The sequence below is a fragment of the Erigeron canadensis genome, chromosome 9, assembly GCF_010389155.1.
Source record: "Erigeron canadensis isolate Cc75 chromosome 9, C_canadensis_v1, whole genome shotgun sequence".
Lineage (NCBI taxonomy): Eukaryota > Viridiplantae > Streptophyta > Magnoliopsida > Asterales > Asteraceae > Erigeron > Erigeron canadensis.
Genome location: NC_057769.1, coordinates 33343250 through 33364081, shown reverse-complemented (window position 1 = coordinate 33364081; position 20832 = coordinate 33343250). Strand labels below are relative to the sequence as shown.

Below are 20832 nucleotides of genomic sequence, written 5' to 3'. Positions count from 1 at the left end.
CAATATTATCCAGTGTGCTTCTGTAATTAACGTTATTTTTGTGGTTACTTTAACCACATGTTAGATAGCATATACTTTTATACGTTGTTAATTTATTGTAGATTTGTAGTTGATATGTTATAGTTCGTTCTAAATAATATGACATATTTATATGACGGTTTTTGTAATCATGTTTTCTTTAATTAAACAAAAACTTATAGTTTGTCAAAAACTAATATACGTAAATATCTTATTATATATTCCAACATAATAATAACAAAGAAATTGTTATTGGTGGTGCAAGTTACTTTAAGACCAATTTTAGGACATGTGTTTTTTGTAACTTACACGCCACAATGATTATCTCCGACCACCACCATGATTTTTCAGCCACCGCGTCGCCGAAAAATTATGTGTAAGTTAACTTACACATGATTTTCCGATGGGCCCGTCGCCGGAAAGTCTTAGTGTTTTTACAAAAAAGTCTTGTATATCGTAGTAGATGATGATGGTGGTAGGTAAGTTACAAAAAACACATGTCCTAATTGGTCCTAAAATAAGAGGTGGTTTTAAAATAACCCACTCCTGTTATTGGTTACTTATATTTGATAAGCTATATTCAGATCATATGTTGAATAAATTGTTTTAAATATTTTTTATGTATGGGGTAAACTATTAACGATATTTAAACATCCGCAACGAAGTGCGGGTAATTTTACTAGTTTAGATAAATATTCATTTTTTACTATTAAACTACCTACAACAATAACCACAAAAAATCATGTTATCAGTAAAAAAAACTTAACTTGATGCATCACATGAACCCTATACATATTCAAACATTGTATCTAAAAAGTTAACGTCATTTTCAATTTTGTGATTCATGTGCAACAATATGCACCTCACGTGTATATGAATATGACAACTAGTATGTGTTTTACCACATCTTTTCGAGTTTTTTTTTTTTTTTGGACATATTCAATGCTTTTGTTGACGTAAATTGATAAATCAAGCTGTGCATATTAGTTGTTGGTTAGTTCCATACTTCCATGTCCAACTGTCTTCTTTATCAAGCATTGTAATCTCAGTTCAAATCACTGGTCAGAGCTGCTCATATTTTGTTATAAAAGCACTAACCGAATAGTTCTACCATACAAGAAAATAGTAACCAATTTGTAAAGTGTGTCTCTGCTTGCAACTGAACGATAATCCAATAACAAAATTATTACTTTTGTGGTTCTTGCAATGGAACCTAAAAACTGCTAGAAACCAGTAACTACTTCAACCAAACTCTAAGTTACTAGAGACAACAAACAAAGTTTACCAACTTCAAAAAGGTGATTATATGATAATGTTGTAAGCTGGGATCTTGTAATCATGAAGCAATATGTGTATGCTTTTAGCTTACATCGTGCATCTGAGTTGTTTGCGATATTAGAAGTGCAGATAACATAAAAACCGATCAACGCTTGACCCACTGGAAGCTCTTTCTTGCTTTGGCCTTACCAGGTTTCTTCCTTTCCACAATTCTCGAGTCTCTGGTCAAGAAACCAGCTGCCAAACAGCACATATCACAAGTTACAACATAACTTAATGTATCAATGAACCATGTAGACTAGAGCAATACTACCATAGTTTCAACCAACAACCATTTACTTGAAAGTGGGTCGATTTGGGTTAGGTTCTCCAACTTTTCAATTAGCCAAACTGAAAGTTCAGCTAAGTAGCCCATTCATATCGAAAGCCACCAAAATTGTTATTCAAATGTTTTCAAACTCCTAATTTGGTTTATTCGGACAAATCATACATTTTTTATTGTTGTTGCTGTTGCTCTAATATATGATTTGTGTGTTTAATTTACAAAAAGGGGGATCACAGCTAAATCGTTTTAACTCACCATCCATCCGCCCAACACATCTATTTTGCCACCTCTAGGTGATACAATTCACATGAAGGAGTAAGTTTACATATGGGACAGAGGTGCTGAAGACACATGAACTGTGAACTTTATACCTAAAATGATCTAGCATGACAAATTGATCAAAAGTCATAGAAACCGATAATCCTCTCACACAAAAAGTTCGCTCAGATATGTGTTATAAAGCATATTGTATTGGATTGTACCTAGATGTCAAAAACATGTACAAATGTCGCTAAATTTCTCTATAAAGTACCATGCATTAACTTTTTAGTAATTGACATTGCAACATGAGGCACATGCTTTTTGAGACATGTTTATATATATATATAAAAGATCTTACGAGCTAAAACTCGTAACCACCTTCTGACCTTCATAACACTGATATTCATTCAAAAATTTTTTGTAAATTATTGGTCCTTAATAACATGCATATTTAACATTTGATTGTGCCAAAAAAGTTATCAGGCTGCATGCCAAACAATTTGTAAGCTATATGCTAAACCACATTGTTGCACTTTTAATGGGACAAAGGAACTACGATAACAATCAATATATGAGATTCTAATGCATTTTTCCAAGAAACTTAGCTATCATCTAAAACATAGTTGATCAAATAACTACAGATAACCAAAAGATACGAGCATTAATTCCTTAGATATAACAAGCTCCAAAACTAACATGCATAAAATGTTCAAGTATACACAAAACAACAATAATACCTTCTTTCAAAGGAGGACGGAACTGATCCGGTGCCCAGTTCTGCAATGCCCTACTCATGCCAAGACGGATTGCGCCAATTTGACCTGTTTCATGCACTTATGAGATTTAGACTCAAGCCTCCAAGTACACGGAAGTACATAAATCATGTCCATTGTAATTAACAAAATTAGAAATGTCCATTTTAAACCCGTTCAAGTTGCAACCTTTCATGTGCAGTAGCACAACTGAACAAAACATATTTTATGTACATAATATGCTCACCTGACATACCACCACCTTTCACAGTACAACTAATATCCAGAAGACCCAACGTTTTTGTCTCTGAGAGAGGACGAAGAAGAGCAGCTCGTTGATCAAGCATCGGAAAATAGGCATCAAACTGTTTGTCATTGATGACAAATTTACCATCACCTGGCTCAATCCAGACACGCGCAATGCTACATTTCCTTTTCCCTGTCCCATAAGCCCTACCCTCACTATCCACTTGCCTAACTCGTGACTTGGCAATTTCCTCTTGCTTTTGTCGTTCTATGTCAGCTCTAGTAGACTTGTTGGTGTTCTTTTGATAACGCATATCCTCAATTGTGCTAAGTGGGGGCAATCCAGGGACATCATCTAGGTCCTTGAGGGCCATTAAACTGTCTAGCATGTCATCTGTGATTCCCGATGCAGCAATTAAATCACCAAATGCATGATTTGGACCTGCGGTCAAGAAATTTACGGTTACAAAAAGTGTAAACAGAGTATGCAACAAGCATAGACAATAGATATTTAAAGTATAATTCAAAACCCATGTACTACTTTTGGGGCATTTTTACAGTTGGATACCACATATTACTTTGTCTTTGGAATTCTAGTTTCCAAATTCAAATTTAGAAGGAATACTTTTGCAATTGAAGTAAGTACTTTTCAAAAGCTAATTGTGAACCCGTGTAGCTATGAAGATACGATGGCTGACCAATTGTCCAAGGCAGTTGTCCATATAGCAGGCAGAGAATTAGAGTGAGTGTGGTGGAAGGGAGTAGATTGATAAAGAAAGGGATGGGGGGAATAAATCTACTTAATAATGAAGGGTGGAAACTTTTTAGAAATGAATGATGGAGATTGGCTTGGTCAACTTCTTAACAATAAATCAACCTCTTAAAAATTGGCAGGGCATACAACTTATATGGTTTAATAACTGTATAGATATGCTGGTCGAGGTTTACAGGCTGAGATATAAATGAATACAGTTAATTCTCATGAGTCGTGATCTGTAAAAACACATAAGTTAACACAAAAACTATATAAAAACGACTTTATGAAATACAATATACATCATGAGAAGGCTATAAGCGGCCCTCAACTCCAATGTAAATTGTGAACAAATTTAGCAACCTTTGCATTGGTCACATCATAACACTGTACAGATATGTACACATATCATCCCATTTGACCTTCCTATTTCATCACTAGTTTTCTGCTTGGCACTTGGTCAACCCCAAATCAGCTTTGTCTACAGAAAGGGGAATTATAAATATGAATCCCATGGAGTGTTCAAACTTCCATGTTGGATTTCCAATTATCATCTGCATCCTTTACACTTTATTTTATTACACAACGATTTTTATTAATTAGTAATCACAACTGGATTAAGGAAGTTTGACTGTGGTACGAATGTGTAAGAAGAAAGAGAGGAAGCAAGGGCAGGGGACACGCCTTTTCTCAAGCAAGATACCCATAGAAAATAAAACTCGTGAAAGTTTTGAAGCATGATTAATATGTACAGGATAGGTAAAAAAGCGTCCATGTATTCTTTATCATTTGGTTTTTAATATTATTTAATATAAATTCATTGTTTCCATTGTATCTATAATCAAACCATAAATCATACATATAGTCATATATATATATATATAGGAAGGATACCTACTTTTTACACTTTAATGCATCTCATGCTGAGTCAATTACTTCGAATCAAAGAGTAAAGTCAGGGGCACCATTCTTCCTACCTTAACCATACAAACATGTATGTATGTACAGTGGCAGAGGCAATGTACATAGATACAGTGGCAGAGGGAACACCAGACCTTAATCACTACTTAGCACAACCCAGAATTGCAGAATATTTTTCTGATTTCAAAAGTAAGCCTTATAAATCAACCCAGTCCAACACATTATGCCCCCCTGTCCCTTGCTTCCGATCGATGGCTTTCTAACCAACCTTAAGACTATTACTTGAGAAAGTGAAATACCGGCCAACCCCAAGTAAACACCCGAACCTGCTAAAGTTTTTTTTTTTCCCTACAGAATGTGACATCTCCTAAGTGAACATAACGCCCAAATTTCTTGTGTTCACAAGTCACCTTTGCGACTTAAGCCTCCAAAAACTCATACGAAATTGTTTTTCCTAAGCTGTTGTTTTGAAGCAGTTTCCCAATTGTTTTTGATGCTTTTGCATAAGTTACTATTAACTTAACCCTAAATAAATATATATGCCCCCTAGCTCAAATTCATAGATCCACCACTGGATATGTTATGTATTTATGTATCTATAGATATATAAAGCCGGGTTCTGTTGCAAAAGGGGTATTAATATCGTAAATATAAAAACCATCATAATGCTTTCTCATGTCCTCCCGGTCTTGTCCACCCAAAAGAGTACATTGATACCCCGACTTCATCTGTTATTTTTACTCTTAGACACACTTTACTAGTGCATCAAAGTAAAAGAGGCAAGTGTTTCAAATTGTAATAATCGAGTTCGTCCTACTTCCTACCTAGTCTTTCGCATTTACGACTTATTCTACGCACAAAATACAAACACACAAACACATATGTATGCATATAAACTATACATAGCAATGTAAGATATGTTAAACAACCTGTCTAATATAACATATAGATACAGATATACACATAATAGGAAAAAACAAAGGCATCAATGTATACCTTCGAGTACTTGTTTTAACGCGTTCTCCTCGATTTCGAGTAACTTATCTTCCTCTTTACTAACCTTCTCATCATTATCACCACTTTCTTCAACTTTCCCATCAAACCCGACAAATTCGGAAACCCCATTACCCAAATCAACACCACCATTAACATCATTCCCAATATCAAAAATCTCATCTTTAACATCATTTTCATTTCCACCCTCCACAAATTTCCAAACAACATCTTTCACCCCTTCTTCTTTTCCTTTATTACCAATATCAAAATTCTCACCACCCATTATTTCTTTTTCAGATTTTTTCTCCTCAGTTTCTTTAAATATATCGTTTTCTTCATTTGATGGTGATATGATTTTCCAGATATCATCATTAGACCCATTATTATTTGTAGAAAAAAATCTTGAAATAAAAGGAGGAGGATTTCTTAAGGGTTTGTTTTGAATCAAATGATGATGTTTTGAAGATGAGATTAAAGATGGGTTTTTTAAGAAAGGAAGGGTTTTTGAGATTATTAATCGACGACAAAGCATTTGGCCGGATTTTGTCTTTCTGGGGAGCTTTTTACTCTGTTTCTGGTTTGGTTGGGTTTTGGGTTTGGGTTTGGGTTTGACTGACCTACAAACTACAAGTGAAGTGAGTGAATGTGAGGGTAATTCCGTAATTGCATCGTGTCTAGGGGTTTATTGACTTAAAAGTTTTTTTTTTTTCTAAATTTTTTATAAGTTTTATTTTTTCTCTCTCTTTTTTTTTTTAAGTTAATCATCATAAATCGATAATTTGTTTCAATTAATTTTTCTTTAAAGTGTGAATACTATTAAATATCGATAACTATAGCATACTTTGTGTTAATTGGGTTTGTATTAAAGGGTCATACGCAAAATGATCACTGATTTGTTTTAATTAAATCATCTTATTATCAAATCCTTTTTTATTTGTGATTCTTATGTAAATATAAATAGTTTTTGCACGATAAATAGTTTTTGCACGTCTGTAAATGATTAACATAGTTAAGTTTTAGTATAAATCATTTCATAAATGTCTATTAGTATATGCAGCTAAGGGTAATGATAAAAAACGATCACAATTTGGTTATCAAACATAACATAATTCACTGTATTGTAAAAGCAAAAATAAATAATGTAGATTATTTTCAATTTTATATGCATTGTATTGAGACAACAAAAGTATGTGGCATGTTATTTCATATTTAAAAATTGGTTAAATTTTTTAAATAGTAAGACACAAATTACCAACTCAAAATACAAAAAGAATATAAGATACGATGAGACTACACAATTTACTAAGGAAATTAAGTGAACGTATTTGAATCCTTCACGGACCACCTCAAGATGTTTAGCTAAAAAGGTTATTGGGACTTCTTGTGAGGATATCAAGATGTGTGGCGACCATGGTTTGGCGAGGTCACTTGGTTGATGGTTTGACTAGGAACTAATATCAAAACAACAAACTGCGACTACGTTCTAGCCAAGTAGATAGTTATGTCGTAAGTGTAGAATGCATTATCATTAGTCCTTGTGATAATGATAACTATATAAATAAAGGACTTTTGGGAATAACTGTAGTACAATATACATATCTGATCTTGACTCTTGAAGTGAAACAAATATGAAATATCCCACTGCAAAATTAGTGGGAGAAATAATGAATAAATAATGCACCAAAAAAGAAAGTAAAAATAAAGACTGTAGGTTGATCATGGTTATGAATTCATATGGCTTTTACGAAAGGGTACAACTTTCGAAGCAAATGTAGGTTTCTTGATCCCTTTGATGTCTACTTTTCTGTATCTAGGTGATCATTGGATGCACCCGATGCCTCATTTGTGCCTTTACCCTACAACATGATAAAACCGCAACTTTTAAACCAGCATGAAGCATGTTGTCTCTTTGGATATTTTAAGAAACAGATGAGTGAAGTATAGAGGTAGTCAAGAACACTAACCTTGTTCTTGTCACGCCATCCTAGTCCGAATGAAAGTAAGCCTGGCTTTTTTGTGTTGTTGTCTCTTGCAGACTCGGCACGGATGTTCCTATGTAGCATAATCACTCAAGTCAGTCGCCATATATGCAAATGCATATATGCATACACAAACACACCTGACCCCGGTCCATTTCATTATTGGTTAGTCAACTGAAATCAAGCCATTCATAGATAACAGGGTCGAAATTTTCAGCCTTGAATAAATCTGATTGTTAGACACACATAATAATATATAACAATAAACTTCAACTAGTAACGCCATTTGTGACAGCAACGGCTTCTTCCATCGTATTTTTCTTTTTCTGTAGATTTGTGTAGTTATATTTAGGGGTGGCCAATTTATATTTGGGTGATGTTCAATTTATAACAGGCCAAACAGGGTAAGCTAAAGCATTTAAGTTCAAAAGAAATGGTTAAAATGTTAAATAGCCCAACTGGGCCTCCTATATCGCTTTAGTTAAAAAAATAGATTAGATTTGTATAGCATGTAATATAGTATTTGTACTCATATTGAACACACTTTTACAAAAATCTAAGATATGAATTAAACTAGTGTTTGTAGTTTGGGTCAATGTAATTGACCCGTGCAGACCGGCACTAAGATTACCCATTTCAACGAGTTACCCAACCCGCCTGACCCATCCATTTCGACACTTCTAGCAAACTGATCAGAACCTTTATAGATAACCATACGTTGCATTGTAAATACCATTAAATTTGATAAATCAATAATGCTTTAAGTTCAAGAAATAAGTAACAAAACATATACCCTGATGTTGGTGCTGGTATTGATGTTAATGGTGCTTTTTCCTGCGCCTTAACTTGGCCAGAGTCGTATTGCAATGTCGCCTCTACCATAGATTCTGCCATTAAAGCCCTCTTTTCCCATTGAATAACTGAAGTCATAGCTTGCTCATACTTTTCCTGCATAGAACAAATACCAAACTGTGAGGTGTAACGGTAAATTGAACCAGATAAAAGCTTATTCATCTCATATAACGCTTCTTCGTAATGGTTATTTGTTTTAAAAACTCAACATATGTGACCAACTTCCACCACATCACAGCAAAATTTCAGATACAGTGTGGAATTGACAAATTCAAAGCCATAGTAGAAGTCCAGATGAGAAGTTACCTCAAGTACACTCACTAAATACCTCTGAGCAGCTGCATCTCGCTCAGCAGATCGACGAGCATCTTCTGTGATCTTTTGTTCTTGTTCAACTCGCATTAGCACCTACATCAATATCCATAGCTATATAGATATGCAATGTTTTTGACATGGAAAACTGCAGTTCTATCTAATTGATTAAAATGTATTAATAGAAATCACAGTAATATAAATGCAAATATTTGAACCTCAAGCATAGCTTTTTCCTGTTCTTTCTTATCGGCAAGAAGTTGATGCATCTCAGATACCTCTTGTTCCATATACTCAAGCTTTATGACAAGTTAAGAAACCAGAAATCAATTTTTATTATTTTTCATATTATTTGGTGCCTAACATAAAGGGGGACATATTAACATAAAGAAGAAATGCTTAAAATAGTTGCTAAGGGAATACCCTTGCGCTCAATTCCCGCCGATTATCTTGTTGGGCCATCTCCATGAGGGCTGTCTCCAATTCCTCAGCTCTGGCAAGGCACAAGACCTTTGTTAAGAGTCCATTGATACTTTCATGTATATCAGTATAGATAATGGGGCATAATCTATGCCGAGTACGAAATATACATTTGTAGAGGTGGCAAGATGGGTGGGTTAGGTAAGGCACCAGTGCGCCACAATGGGTCACTTTTAGTACATGCGAAAACTGGCCAACCAGTTTAGGTTGACCCTAAAACACTTTTTGTCCCTTTTTTTTATTAAGCACTTAATGCCTTAATCATGACAACCATAACAATATTATGACAACAATAATCTTTATATACTACGGACGACTTTCAACCACTTTCCCCCTTTTAGTTGCAACTTTTTGATTGACCTCCAATTGGCCCATTTGAAAATAGAAACAACCCAATTCGACTCATTTATATGTAAATCTGTTAACATTGCCACCTCTATGTTTCAGAAGATCTACAAACAAAGCTTGCTTGTGAACAAGCACAACTAGATATGTTGCAGACTCTCGTTCTATTGTAGATAGCTTATGAACTCGAAAAGACAAACATGTATCTAATTATGTTTAAAAAAAAAAAAAAACATTTTTGCTTGTGAGATCATTTCATCAGATTAAAACTACTTCTCCAGTCAAATTTAAAACTACTTCTCCATTATCTGCATAAAGAATTTTGAATGGTCCTTGAAAGATATAATACTTCTTGAAACTGACCTGATTGTAGCAGATCTCTTATCCTCCAACATTGAGCACAACTGAGCCTTCAACCAGATAACCTGTACAAATATGGTAACATATAACCACTAGTAGAGTAGTAGTAGTAGTAGTAGTAGTAGTAAACCAATAACTTGTTAATTAGTAATGTCTGTTTTACTTTTTGGTGAAAATAGACAAATTTCATTTAATATGTATAGAAGAATGATCTAGAACATTCTAATGTTGGACCAATATTGCTAATGAGGCTATCAATGGAAGAGGTGAAATATGCATAACAAAACAGTCCTTAAGGTGTTCATCAACTAGCATTAAGAACATTCATGTAGTTTTGGGAAGCAGATATCTGTGGTACTACTAACTACATAGTTCTATAGAATCATCGACAGATGAACGAACTTGAGTAAATATTCGGATGAATTCAAACTATTCATATGCTCACAAACATACCTATCTAAACATGATGCTTTGATTGACGGTTCTTGGTTTTTCTATGTATTATCTTACTAAAATGTTAAAACAGATACCCAAAAGCTTCTTGTGATTTATGCCACTATTTATTCAGCTAAATAAACATGTAAGAGTGTGGTAATGATGTAGCATGTATGTTATTGGTGACATAAGATTAAAGCACTATCAAAAACTTAAAGGACAACAAAAGGGTTCTGACTGCAGTAAGATGCATACACAATACACAGTAATTACTTGGTATAATAGGTCCATGTGTTGAGGTTGAAAGAATATATGTGTCATAACGCTCTTACCTGATCTTGAATATCTGGAAGAGAGTCTACTTCAGCAGCGAAGGGGTCAAATTTAAGAGATTCGTCAGGTTTAAGAGGAGACATCAAGTCTAAAGCATCTTTATCTAAATTTTTATCACCAAATCCTCTCTTTATACTGACTTCGCGTACTGGTGGGTCACGTTCTTTTTTGAAACTGTAAAGCTTGGTAGCTAGCCCTTTAGAACTTCTCCTTACATGCTCCCCTTTAGTTCTTTCTTTAACTGCGGCTATGACATCTGGTCTATATTTTTCTCTAAGATTTTGCAATATATCTTCTGTTACGTATGAGAAACTTACGGAAGCATTTACAACAAGGTTGCTGCTATCAAACGTTGAACCAACAAGTGACTGCAGTAAAGTAATGGCATCACCAGCATCAATGGCTGTTCCTAGATCAGGGCCTACATGAAGTTGTTACCTCATCATTAATAATTCACCCATGATAACCTCATACTACATAAAATCATTAAAACTGGAGATTGCAAGATGGGTGGGTCAGATAACAGGTCAAAATGAATTTGGATTGAGATGCAATGGGCCCGTGTTGGGTTGATTGAAGTGATACTCTAATAGTACAGATAACCAATAAAATCAGAGATGGAAAAAAAAAATAACGGGAGGGGGGGGGGGTTGAAATTACAAAATGGGCCATGTCGGGTTGACTTGACCTGCTAACACTTATAGTTCATTCTTAATTCCTCTGTAAATAACTAATGCTTTAGCTATGAAACATAAATAATAATATTATTAATACAATGATATAAACTTTTTGACAAAAAGATTTGGGAAATGGTATGGCTAAGTTCTTTCTTTGGACTATTTGTGTTATAGCACAACCCAAATCTACCGCTTTCACTAAATGGGTCAAAATTGCCACATTTAGATAACACGTAAAGAAGCATGAATACCATATAGCTCCATTAAAGCCAATGCAGTTCGCAATAACATTGCACGGTTTCCTTCAAATAACATCACATCCCAAACCCGAAGAACTGAAAAAGGAGAACTAATCATTATTGCTAAAGGAGCCACTTTATAAGAGGAGTAGATGAAGAATAAATGCTTGGAATTTAATATTGAATCTGATCTGTTTTCTTATAACACAAGAGGCTCACCGCTTTCCCATGGGATCATATTGACAAAAATGGAAAGAAACCACGGTCCACAAATCCATCCCATCTCCACTCCCAAGTAATCAAAATGATTGACTATAGAAAAAAGTATCACAAGGATGAGAAAGTAGAATCAATTAATAAATATAATAATCATGCAGACAAACCTAGTTTTGGATATCGTTCACGCATTAAATCTTCAAAAACAAGTTGATCCACCTGAACCAAAAAGAGTAATTCATTCAGCAAGTGAAACACATAGTATAGAGATGATAATTTCCCCGGTAGTGGAGAAATAATTCTTAATAAAATTTCTACATATAGCTGGAAAATGCAGGAATAATAAGCTTCATAAAATCCAAAGATACTCGAGACACATACCTGAGATTCTATCATGTCTGTATTAAAGTATCCATCAAAGTAATCATCCATCATGCCCACCAAAGTCCTAAAGAGATTCCAGTTGAAGTAATATGTCAGTTTGTCAAAGGGTTCCTTTGGGCGGTTGTTATTTTTAACAAAATATTAACCATATATGTATTAATCGTCGATTTGCAGTTTTGGAGAGACTAAATAATCAACATCAATAGTTTTCAAGTGAATACATACCAAAAAGCATTTTCTTCAGGCATCATTAGTAGCAACATTGCAGCAAAAAAGTTCATTGCCTACACAGTTTATTTTGAAAAGAAAACGCACACATAAGATAAAGTTACAGATAAGAAAATAGAAACGGTGCTTAATCTATAACCCAGATGACATTCTACTTCATTCTGTGGCTAAAATGCTAGTTTGTAGTTTGGTATAACAAGGGACTAGATTACCTGGCAATATCCGACATCAGGGTTATGCTGAGCATACGCTAAAAGTAACCTCCTCAAGGAGTTCCTACCCTCCTCGTTTAGTGCAGGATGACCAGGAAATGTTCTCGGTAAATCCTGCGTTAAAAGAGATTAGTCCACATGACACTAAACAATCCATGGAAAGAATAATATAAACTCCAGGACACATAGTAATGACCTTTTCAATCTGTTTTCTACATTTTTCTGGTACAACAGCTCCTTCTCTCGTCTCCCCTGAGTTTCCATCAGCATCAACAACATCTAACAAATTCTGGTAATAACTTTCCACACGACGTGCTTTCACACCAACAAAGGCTTGCCATGCCTGACGCATAAGCAACTTTCATATTATTATAATAAAGGTAGAGGTGGCAAAAGTGCAAGTCTGGGGTGGGTTGGGTAGCGGGTCAAAATTTAAAACAGGTCTAATCGGGTTGCCGACAAATCTGTTATATTGTTTTTCAATTAATTTTATCGAATATGATTAGATAACTATCTGTCTTATATGAAAAAAGGTTAAGCATCTGAATACACTATAGGGACCCATTCAACCCTATTCCTTTATAGCTAATTTTAAATGTTTGACTCCTTTTTGATGAATCCCAGCCCAAATGACCTGTTTCCATACAAGGGGCTTAACAATGGCCGCCATACTAAAAGATAAAATACAGTCGATAAGCTATTAGACGGCACCTCCCCTCTGAGGTCTCTTGGCACACCCCCAAGAACAAGTGACTCAAGTTCTTTCCAGGGAAAAGAATACTCTGCAATGACTTCATCACAAGCCTCTTCAGTGGAATTTGGCTGCTCGTTTTCTGCTGACTCCTCTTTAGAGTCGTCAGTGGAGGCTTCTACTTCTTGAATAGGTTCAAGATGTTTTTGATGACTGTTTATAGACTCATTTTTCTTGTTTGCTTTACTCTTGACACGTTGACACATGACATTCTCAATCGCATTGAGAGACGATCTAACATCCGCCCAATTTCGTACTGCAGGCTTTTTAGGTCTTGGTGTCTCTGGGACCACATTTTCAGGAATGCTCTCTGTCTGATTATTGCTCTCTGTCTGATAATCATGTGTTGTTGGCTTCTCATCGCCTAAAACATTACCTTCTCCACTTGATTCCTGAACAGAATCAATTTTATTATCTGTAACTTCAGCCTCAGGGTCATCGATACTGTCCTTTTCAAAAGAGTTCTTTCTTGCAAGCTCCTCATGCTGCTCAAGAAAGATCTCCCACTTTGTCGACCTTTCTTCTTCCTCATTCTGAAATACGATATGAGAAAATCACATCCTTTCTTCTTTCCTCCAATGTCATGGTTATACATATCTTAATACAAACAAGCCTATCCTATGGCTATATCCATGCATATCCGAGGTAATATTTCACCGTAAAATTAGTAAGATGGGACAACAGCTATAAATCATAATTTAAGTCCTAGGAGTACTGAATTGTTTGTTTACGCTTATAGAATATGCTATTGCAGAACAAAGGATGAATGACTGTGTGGGTATAAACCACTAAACGTATATGCATCATTTTCATCAATGTGAAATCCTTATCTTATGCGTCTAATGGATCCCAGTTTGTGTATCTACAAACATTTTATAAATCGTTCTCTACAACAAGTATTCACACAGCCATAAAATAAACACCCACACATATATTACCTTATAGATTGACTCAAACTCCTTGAAAGTCTCAAGGTACTGAGGTCTTACAGTAAATCCATATGCATCCCTGTCCAAAGTAATTCATACATTAATAAAAAGTCACTAAATTCATTTCTGCAACAAGTAACATAATCATAACAATCAGTGCTCGTGTAATCGGTGCGGGTGTGGTCATACTGATGTAACTTCTGCGCCTGATTGACTATACTATTATATAAAACATTTATCATGTTGCACCCTCCCAAATTTTAAGGCAGAGGTCTTAATAGTAAGGGGACCGGCCGGCGGGCCGGGTTTCATCCCCTGGACCATCCGATAGTCTAAGTGAAAAAAAAGAAGTTAAATGGAGGGAACCCTGGCCCGATAGCACATTTGGATACCCACTGATTTACAGTTGGTCCATAATACAACACCCATCGGTTCTCTTGGTCAAATTTGAGTCATCTATTCCATATCCTGGTAACCAAATAGATACAACTCATACTACAAAGTACAAACATATGACCTATTATACCTGTAAACAAATAAATAGATAAAGAAAACAGCTTATTATACCTGAAATCGGCACGCAGGGTTCTCTTACTCAACAAGGATAATAACATCCTTCGTAAAGACTAACAATCCTACTTCCCATATCGTTGTTGTTTTCGCATCAATACATGAATGTAAACTTCACATTTCATACCACCATTCTAATATGATTTGCAATGAAAACTTAAATCTATTATTCCCACTCTATTCACAAAATCAATAAATCATCTACCAAACTAACCATATTATTCCAACTAATTATATAACAAAATTAATCACCAAAATTAAATAACTCATACCCTATTAAAAAACAATATCTTAATTCATCCTTTAACCTTATGATACCATGATATTATATATGTATACATATATAAATACTATCATCCAAATTCGTAAAAAAAAACACCATATAATCAAAGGAATGAAGCCGATTTCCGAAATTATAAAACAAAAATAACCCTAATATTATGGATTGATGAAATGTTGATAGATCCCCTTGATGGTAATTGTTAATGTCTGAAACAACTTTCCTAGAATTTCTGATATATATTGTCCTGAAAATATGTAAGATTAATTGTATATGTATTTTACTTTATCAATTACAAATTAAGGAAATTAGTACGCGTGTTAAGTTATATATAACCATGCATGCAAAATATTAATAGATATTAACGAAGTGCTCATGCATATGCATATAATTTTTACAAAAAAAATATGTACAAGTGTTACTTAAAAAGGAACAAAAACTAAAAAAAAATGCCATTTGGTGGTGAACACCCAACAAGATTCAAGACATCAGGGCATATATCGCAAGATTATCTAGCTTCTTGGCCCAACAAGATCAGGCTCGTTCCAGCTCTCGCGACTATTTTAATTGGTCAAGCCAACAAGCAGCTTATCGGGTCTACAAACCCAGCAAAGGTATGTGCTTCCAGGGAGAAAAGACACATTATTCTTAAAGCTAGTGTTAATAACTTGCAAAAAACAATATTAGAGAAAGAGGTTAATTTAATTGTATCAGACACCCAAAATTTCATACAAGCTGTAACGATACACTAAAAGAATTATCAGTATATTGATACTGTGTAATCTATGTCATTAACAAACTACCCCTAGATACATCTCAGAACAAAGATGAGTCTCATACAATCAGGTTCACGTTGTACTACAGAATATCATAGGTCAATCCTGTTTGGTGCTGGAAAGTCTAGCACGGTGCTTAAGTTCAGCTCGTTTCCACTTCACAATAAGATGGCATAAAGAGAATAGTGTGTTGACCTGCAATAAAAAGGTAATGAAAACAGTGTCACTTTGTGATTCTTGTATTTGTAACTTGGCTTCATTTAGTCTTAACTACTTGGTATTTTATATAAAATTTAGATATATTATATATATTAATAGATAATAAGCATCTTTTGACATAGAGACCAGAACATACTAGATCAACCGTAAGAGGAGGACAAGGTGACAACAACTACCAATACAAAAGATTTCATTCACACAGCTGCTAATAGGTTTTGGCTTAAGATTTGCATCAAATAATAAGTTTTGGACCAATCAATTCCATCCAAACTTCCAAAGTTCTACAACCTAAGTACAATCGTAGATAAAATGTACACGGTCCTAAGGACAAAGGGTGGGTAGTGGTAGGTCGGTCTCAAAGGGTCAAACAGCTACTAAGTTCGAAACATATCATAAAAAGCTAATGTGTCCAAGTGCGATTGACAATTTTAATAATGAAACAATAATCCAGATCTATGGATAACATTATTTAACTTGTATGCATTAATAAAATAAATCGAACGACATTCAATTACCAGGATTATAGTGGCAAAAACAAGAAGGGGACCAGACCAGAGCACCGAGAGGAATACTCCATGGCGATCAAAATAATTCTGACCAGCAAAGCTTTTCCAGTTGTCACTTAATACAGAGTTCAGTCGTTCAGCAAGATACACACCAGCCACTGCAACAAGTTCATCACTTGGAATGATCAGTACAAACATACAATACAACCATCATCAATGATTACATAATATTACAAAGTCAGAGTATGTGTAATGCAATTGAGTAATTGACGCAAACTGAGATCCATTAAAAACTGCTTCTTGGGTCCTACTAATTTCACTGTCCGTTAGGTGGTATATTTTAAGCTTACAAATGTTGATAGTGCAGGTTATAAACTCCAGATTATAGGGAAATTTAGACTTTAGACATTGGACCAAAGACCAATAATCAGATTCCTCAACCTATATGTCTAGATAAATGTTGAAGTTTTTACAGGAAAGGAAGTGACAAATAGAAAAAAACATGCCTAACTTTTGAAATCTTTACTAGATGACAGAATGAAACAAGACAAAAGAGAGTATCTCAACTTACATCCCTAGCCGAATAGGTGTTTAAATCAGACTGGAGAGACTAAAAAGTATAAGAGTTTATTAAAGGTGAAAATGTGAAACCTTTTTGATGATCAATTTCGACTTACTTATTAATGGGTCAATTCAGCTAATGACCTGGTTTTAATGGACCAAATACTGCTAATGACCTGCTACCAAACCCACTTATTTTGCCACTCTAGATGTTGTTCACGCATGAAAGTCTTGACACTTTGACAGCAACTGTTAATATAAACATACAATGTTTGCTCAAGGGATTGTAGACCTACATGACAGAAGAAATAGATACATCTGAAAGTTGATATTCTTCCTTGAAGCGATAATAGTTATTAGCACCATAAAGTGGAACACCATCAAACCCACCAACCAAGGTTCCTGACAAATACAAAAGACAGTAAACGAAACATCAGGGATCTAAACAGATATTAATAATCATCAATGACATAGTACGCCGGAACTTTGAGTAATATGGAATGCCTTTGGTTAGATAATCTATCCACGATTTTAAACAACTTGAATTGTCTGTTTAACCAGAAGAAAAGCTATGTAAGTAGAAATCTTACAAAACAGCAGTCCTATCTTTTAAATGAAAACCAGAAGGGCTGACATAACAATTAATGACTCATAAAGTTTTCTTACGTTAGACTGGTATCAAAAAATAATCGTAGTAGATGGTATTAATTTCTAAAACTCGGCATGGAATCATGTTAAAAGGCATACCTTCCAATCAATGGCATGAAAGAAGCCAACAAAGTTGTCCACAGCTGGCTGCATTCCAACTCGAAGCTCCGAAGAAATTTTCTCAATAATTTCTTGCATTTGATCCAAGTGGTCATTCATCGCCGTCTTCAGCTCATCCATTGTTTCAACTTTTTTACTGCACAAAACTTTGAATGTTCCCTGCACCAGTAATGATAATAGCCTGAATTAAAATCAGAATAGGTAATACCCACTCCCTATGATCATTAAGAAATGCCAAAGGCTGGACCTCGGTGATAACTACATTCTTTCTGGAAAGCAAAAGGTAGAAAAACATTCATAATTATACGAGAGTACACTCCATATTTACTTAAGAACAAAAAAGTAAAGACTTTGCCCTTGATTTTGTATAAACGAAAGAAAGCATATGGCGTCAAATTAGTCGCTAATTCTTACATCCAAGAAACATAACTAACGCCTATTTCAAACCTATTCTCAAAATTGGTCCCTTCCGTTTAAGTAAACATATGAAATCAACAATCCCGGTGAACAATAAACTAACATGTAATCGTAACTCAACTTACTATCATGCAATAGCGAAAACATACTAATAATCTCTACATTTTCAAAGTTAAGCAAATACTCTACAAAGTTTGACATGACTATGTTTGATAACAGCATTTAACCACCAATAAACACCTAAAGAATGACAAAAAAAAAAAAAAAAAAACAGAGAACTCCAAGACTAAACCGAAGAGCGAAATCGATATAATCAAAGAACTCAATATCCTTTTTCACATCAAAGTTGCAAATGTGCAGTTAAAATTACTTGTAATTCTTAAATTGCTATCGATATGATGATTTCGCATATTTTTCAAAACAAAATGATGTATATTTTTTGTTCCTATAAATATGTGATTCGTATATTATCATTTATTCAATAATTAACTTAAGAAAAAGTGACATTAAATATATAACTTTTTAAATGGATATAACCTAAGTAAATTTATTACTGGAAAATAAAATCTATGGATGTGTATGAGTGTGTGTGTGTGTGTATAGATCCACTGTAAAAGTTACTTAAATTAGAGGGACAGTATTACAAGATACATTTTTATAATTATTATATTAGCTGAGAATATGAGCGTTTGAATGGAAAATTCTAATTAAACTAAAGAAGAGATAGAAATTTACAATATGCGGGTGACGACGGCGACGGTGAGAAGTAGGAGATCGCCGAAAGAGTGTGTGCCGGTAATGATGTGAGATTTGAAAGCTGGAACTTTTGTTCTAGAGATTGATAGAGGGTTTTTCTTTATTTTATACTTTAACTATTATTTATTATTTTACGTATTTTATACCGGATTTCTAGAGATTTAATTGTTGTATACAGGATTATTATTTTTATAATAGATTGGTGTTTGCGCAATGCAGCAACGATAATAGCGACGGTGATGGTGTGGTTATTAACGTAAAAGTAATTTCATTGCGGTCGGATATGTGATGATCAATTGTTGCAGTGGATATGAATAGCGGGAGGAAGAGGGAGAATTTGAGTTGGGGTTTTCGCTTTGTGTTTCTGCGTGAGGGAAAGATAGAGGTTGAATTTGGGTAACTTATTATTAATATACAAAGCTTGGAAGAATTTAAGAAGAATTTATGATGGATTGTGGTGGTGGTTGAAGAGGAGAAGAGAAGAGTAATGAGGGAGAGAGGGGATAAGAAAAAGGTAAAAGAGAAATGAATGTGATGAGGGGGAGGGGGAAGGGGCCGGCCTAGGGAGTCCATTTTTGGGCTCCCGCTCCGCTAAATTCGACAAATAGATATACGATAACTATTTAAATGCTAAAACGACACCGATAACACAATTAGACTTCACGTTACGTTACTATACGACAAAACGCTCGATAATCCATATAAGCAGACAAATTCATTCATCTTTCAATTTCATTAAATTACAAGTCAACTAAGTCAAAAATCACGAATGTTGCATTATGCTTATGTGGACAATTATTAGCCGGTTACACCCTTAAAATTAAAAATAACATTACACATTCTCTGCCACATAGATTGGTCCCAAAATACAAGAATATGACAAAACGTGTTATTTCACTATCTTCTTTTCCTTTTTTTTGTTCTTCCCTTTTTCTTCTTTTTTCTTTTCCCCAAAAAATTAGGGTAAAACCTTAATAAATATTGTACACAGATCAATAATGTTTTTGCCTCTTAAATAAAAACAAATAAAAAGCATTATTAGAAATGAAAGACAAGCTCATCTTTGTTATCAGAGAAATAATGGATAATGTATGGAGTTGCCCAGATTGCAACGACCCATGACCTAAATAACGCAACATGGATACGTGATATGTCATATTTTATGCTCATTTCCCATAGCTTAAAGTGGTTGTTTAGTGAGGTTTACGAGTCGTTTTCGTATACAGTTGGTGCGTTTATGGTATTTGTCAGTGTTTCATGTGGAAAACAGGTACCTAAGCGATAACTTGAAGAAAACGAGGTTTTTGGAGCTTAAACGATTGCTAACGGATGAACTCTGGAACGTTTAGATGAAAAAATAAGGAAGTCAACAAAAGTCAATAGTCATTGCGCCGCAGAAAATCTAGTTGCCCCGCAATGAAACCTCATTGCGCCGCAACGCCTCAAGTCTTCAGCAAGTACACAGTCAATGAAAGTCAGAACAACATGGAAGTCAAACCTCATTGCGCCGCAACTAGCTGTTTCGCCGCAATGAGTGTCGAATCTGCAAATTTTTGGAAACATATATAAAGCATTTTTCATTATTCTAAAACCCTATCTTTCACTTTCCAGACGGTTTGAGGAGCTTTTTTCTAGGGTTTTTCTTATTTTTCATCAATTTGAAGGATCAAAGACTCGTTCGGAATCATTTCGTTAT

General features: G+C 34.6%; 3 protein-coding genes across 3 annotated transcripts; all 3 read right to left on the bottom strand.

Moving 5' to 3' along the window:
* Positions 1-1112: 1112 nt before the first annotated feature.
* Positions 1113-6150, bottom strand: LOC122581576 (30S ribosomal protein S9, mitochondrial). The gene is made up of 4 exons (XM_043753810.1): positions 5552-6150; positions 2882-3322; positions 2620-2703; positions 1113-1533 (listed from the first exon to the last, which is right to left on the bottom strand). The coding sequence occupies exons 1-4, from the start codon at positions 6081-6083 to the stop codon at positions 1442-1444; spliced, it is 1149 nt and encodes a 382-aa protein (XP_043609745.1). The 5' UTR covers positions 6084-6150; the 3' UTR covers positions 1113-1441.
* A 952-nt stretch (positions 6151-7102) lies between these two features.
* On the bottom strand, positions 7103-13992 carry LOC122583625 (rab GTPase-activating protein 1-like). Its single transcript, XM_043756010.1, has 17 exons — positions 13948-13992; positions 13315-13887; positions 12800-12946; positions 12604-12717; positions 12389-12447; positions 12161-12227; positions 11947-11998; positions 11783-11875; positions 11576-11659; positions 10647-11068; positions 9883-9944; positions 9118-9187; positions 8913-8993; positions 8689-8790; positions 8324-8478; positions 7516-7603; positions 7103-7407 (listed from the first exon to the last, which is right to left on the bottom strand). Exons 1-17 carry the CDS (start codon positions 13990-13992, stop codon positions 7348-7350), a joined length of 2274 nt encoding a protein of 757 aa, XP_043611945.1. The 3' UTR covers positions 7103-7347.
* A 1824-nt stretch (positions 13993-15816) lies between these two features.
* LOC122582513 (transmembrane protein 18) lies at positions 15817-19237 on the bottom strand. The gene is made up of 5 exons (XM_043754918.1): positions 19116-19237; positions 17943-18122; positions 17492-17597; positions 16644-16792; positions 15817-16104 (listed from the first exon to the last, which is right to left on the bottom strand). The coding sequence occupies exons 2-5, from the start codon at positions 18081-18083 to the stop codon at positions 16009-16011; spliced, it is 492 nt and encodes a 163-aa protein (XP_043610853.1). The 5' UTR covers positions 18084-18122; positions 19116-19237; the 3' UTR covers positions 15817-16008.
* Between the last annotated feature and the right edge of the window lie 1595 nt (positions 19238-20832).

Excerpts from the sequence above, each read along its gene's own strand:
- LOC122583625 (XM_043756010.1), bottom strand. The coding sequence starts at position 13,992 with ATGCATGGATATAGCCATAGGATAGGCTTGTTTGTATTAAGATAT. Across the intron at positions 13,888-13,947 it reads GCTTGTTTGTATTAAGATAT|AATGAGGAAGAAGAAAGGTC; the intron begins GTATAACCATGA and ends ATCGTATTTCAG. Across the intron at positions 12,228-12,388 it reads CCTGAAGAAAATGCTTTTTG|GACTTTGGTGGGCATGATGG; the intron begins GTATGTATTCAC and ends GAATCTCTTTAG.
- LOC122581576 (XM_043753810.1), bottom strand. The coding sequence starts at position 6,083 with ATGCTTTGTCGTCGATTAATAATCTCAAAAACCCTTCCTTTCTTAAAA. Across the intron at positions 2,704-2,881 it reads GAAAGGTGGTGGTATGTCAG|GTCAAATTGGCGCAATCCGT; the intron begins GTGAGCATATTA and ends TGCATGAAACAG. Across the intron at positions 1,534-2,619 it reads CCGTCCTCCTTTGAAAGAAG|CTGGTTTCTTGACCAGAGAC; the intron begins GTATTATTGTTG and ends GCTGTTTGGCAG.
- LOC122582513 (XM_043754918.1), bottom strand. The coding sequence starts at position 18,083 with ATGGATGAGCTGAAGACGGCGATGAATGACCACTTGGATCAAATGCAA. Across the intron at positions 16,793-17,491 it reads GTATCTATTTCTTCTGTCAT|TGGCTGGTGTGTATCTTGCT; the intron begins GTAGGTCTACAA and ends AACTTGTTGCAG. Across the intron at positions 16,105-16,643 it reads TTTTTGCCACTATAATCCTG|GTCAACACACTATTCTCTTT; the intron begins GTAATTGAATGT and ends TTTTTATTGCAG.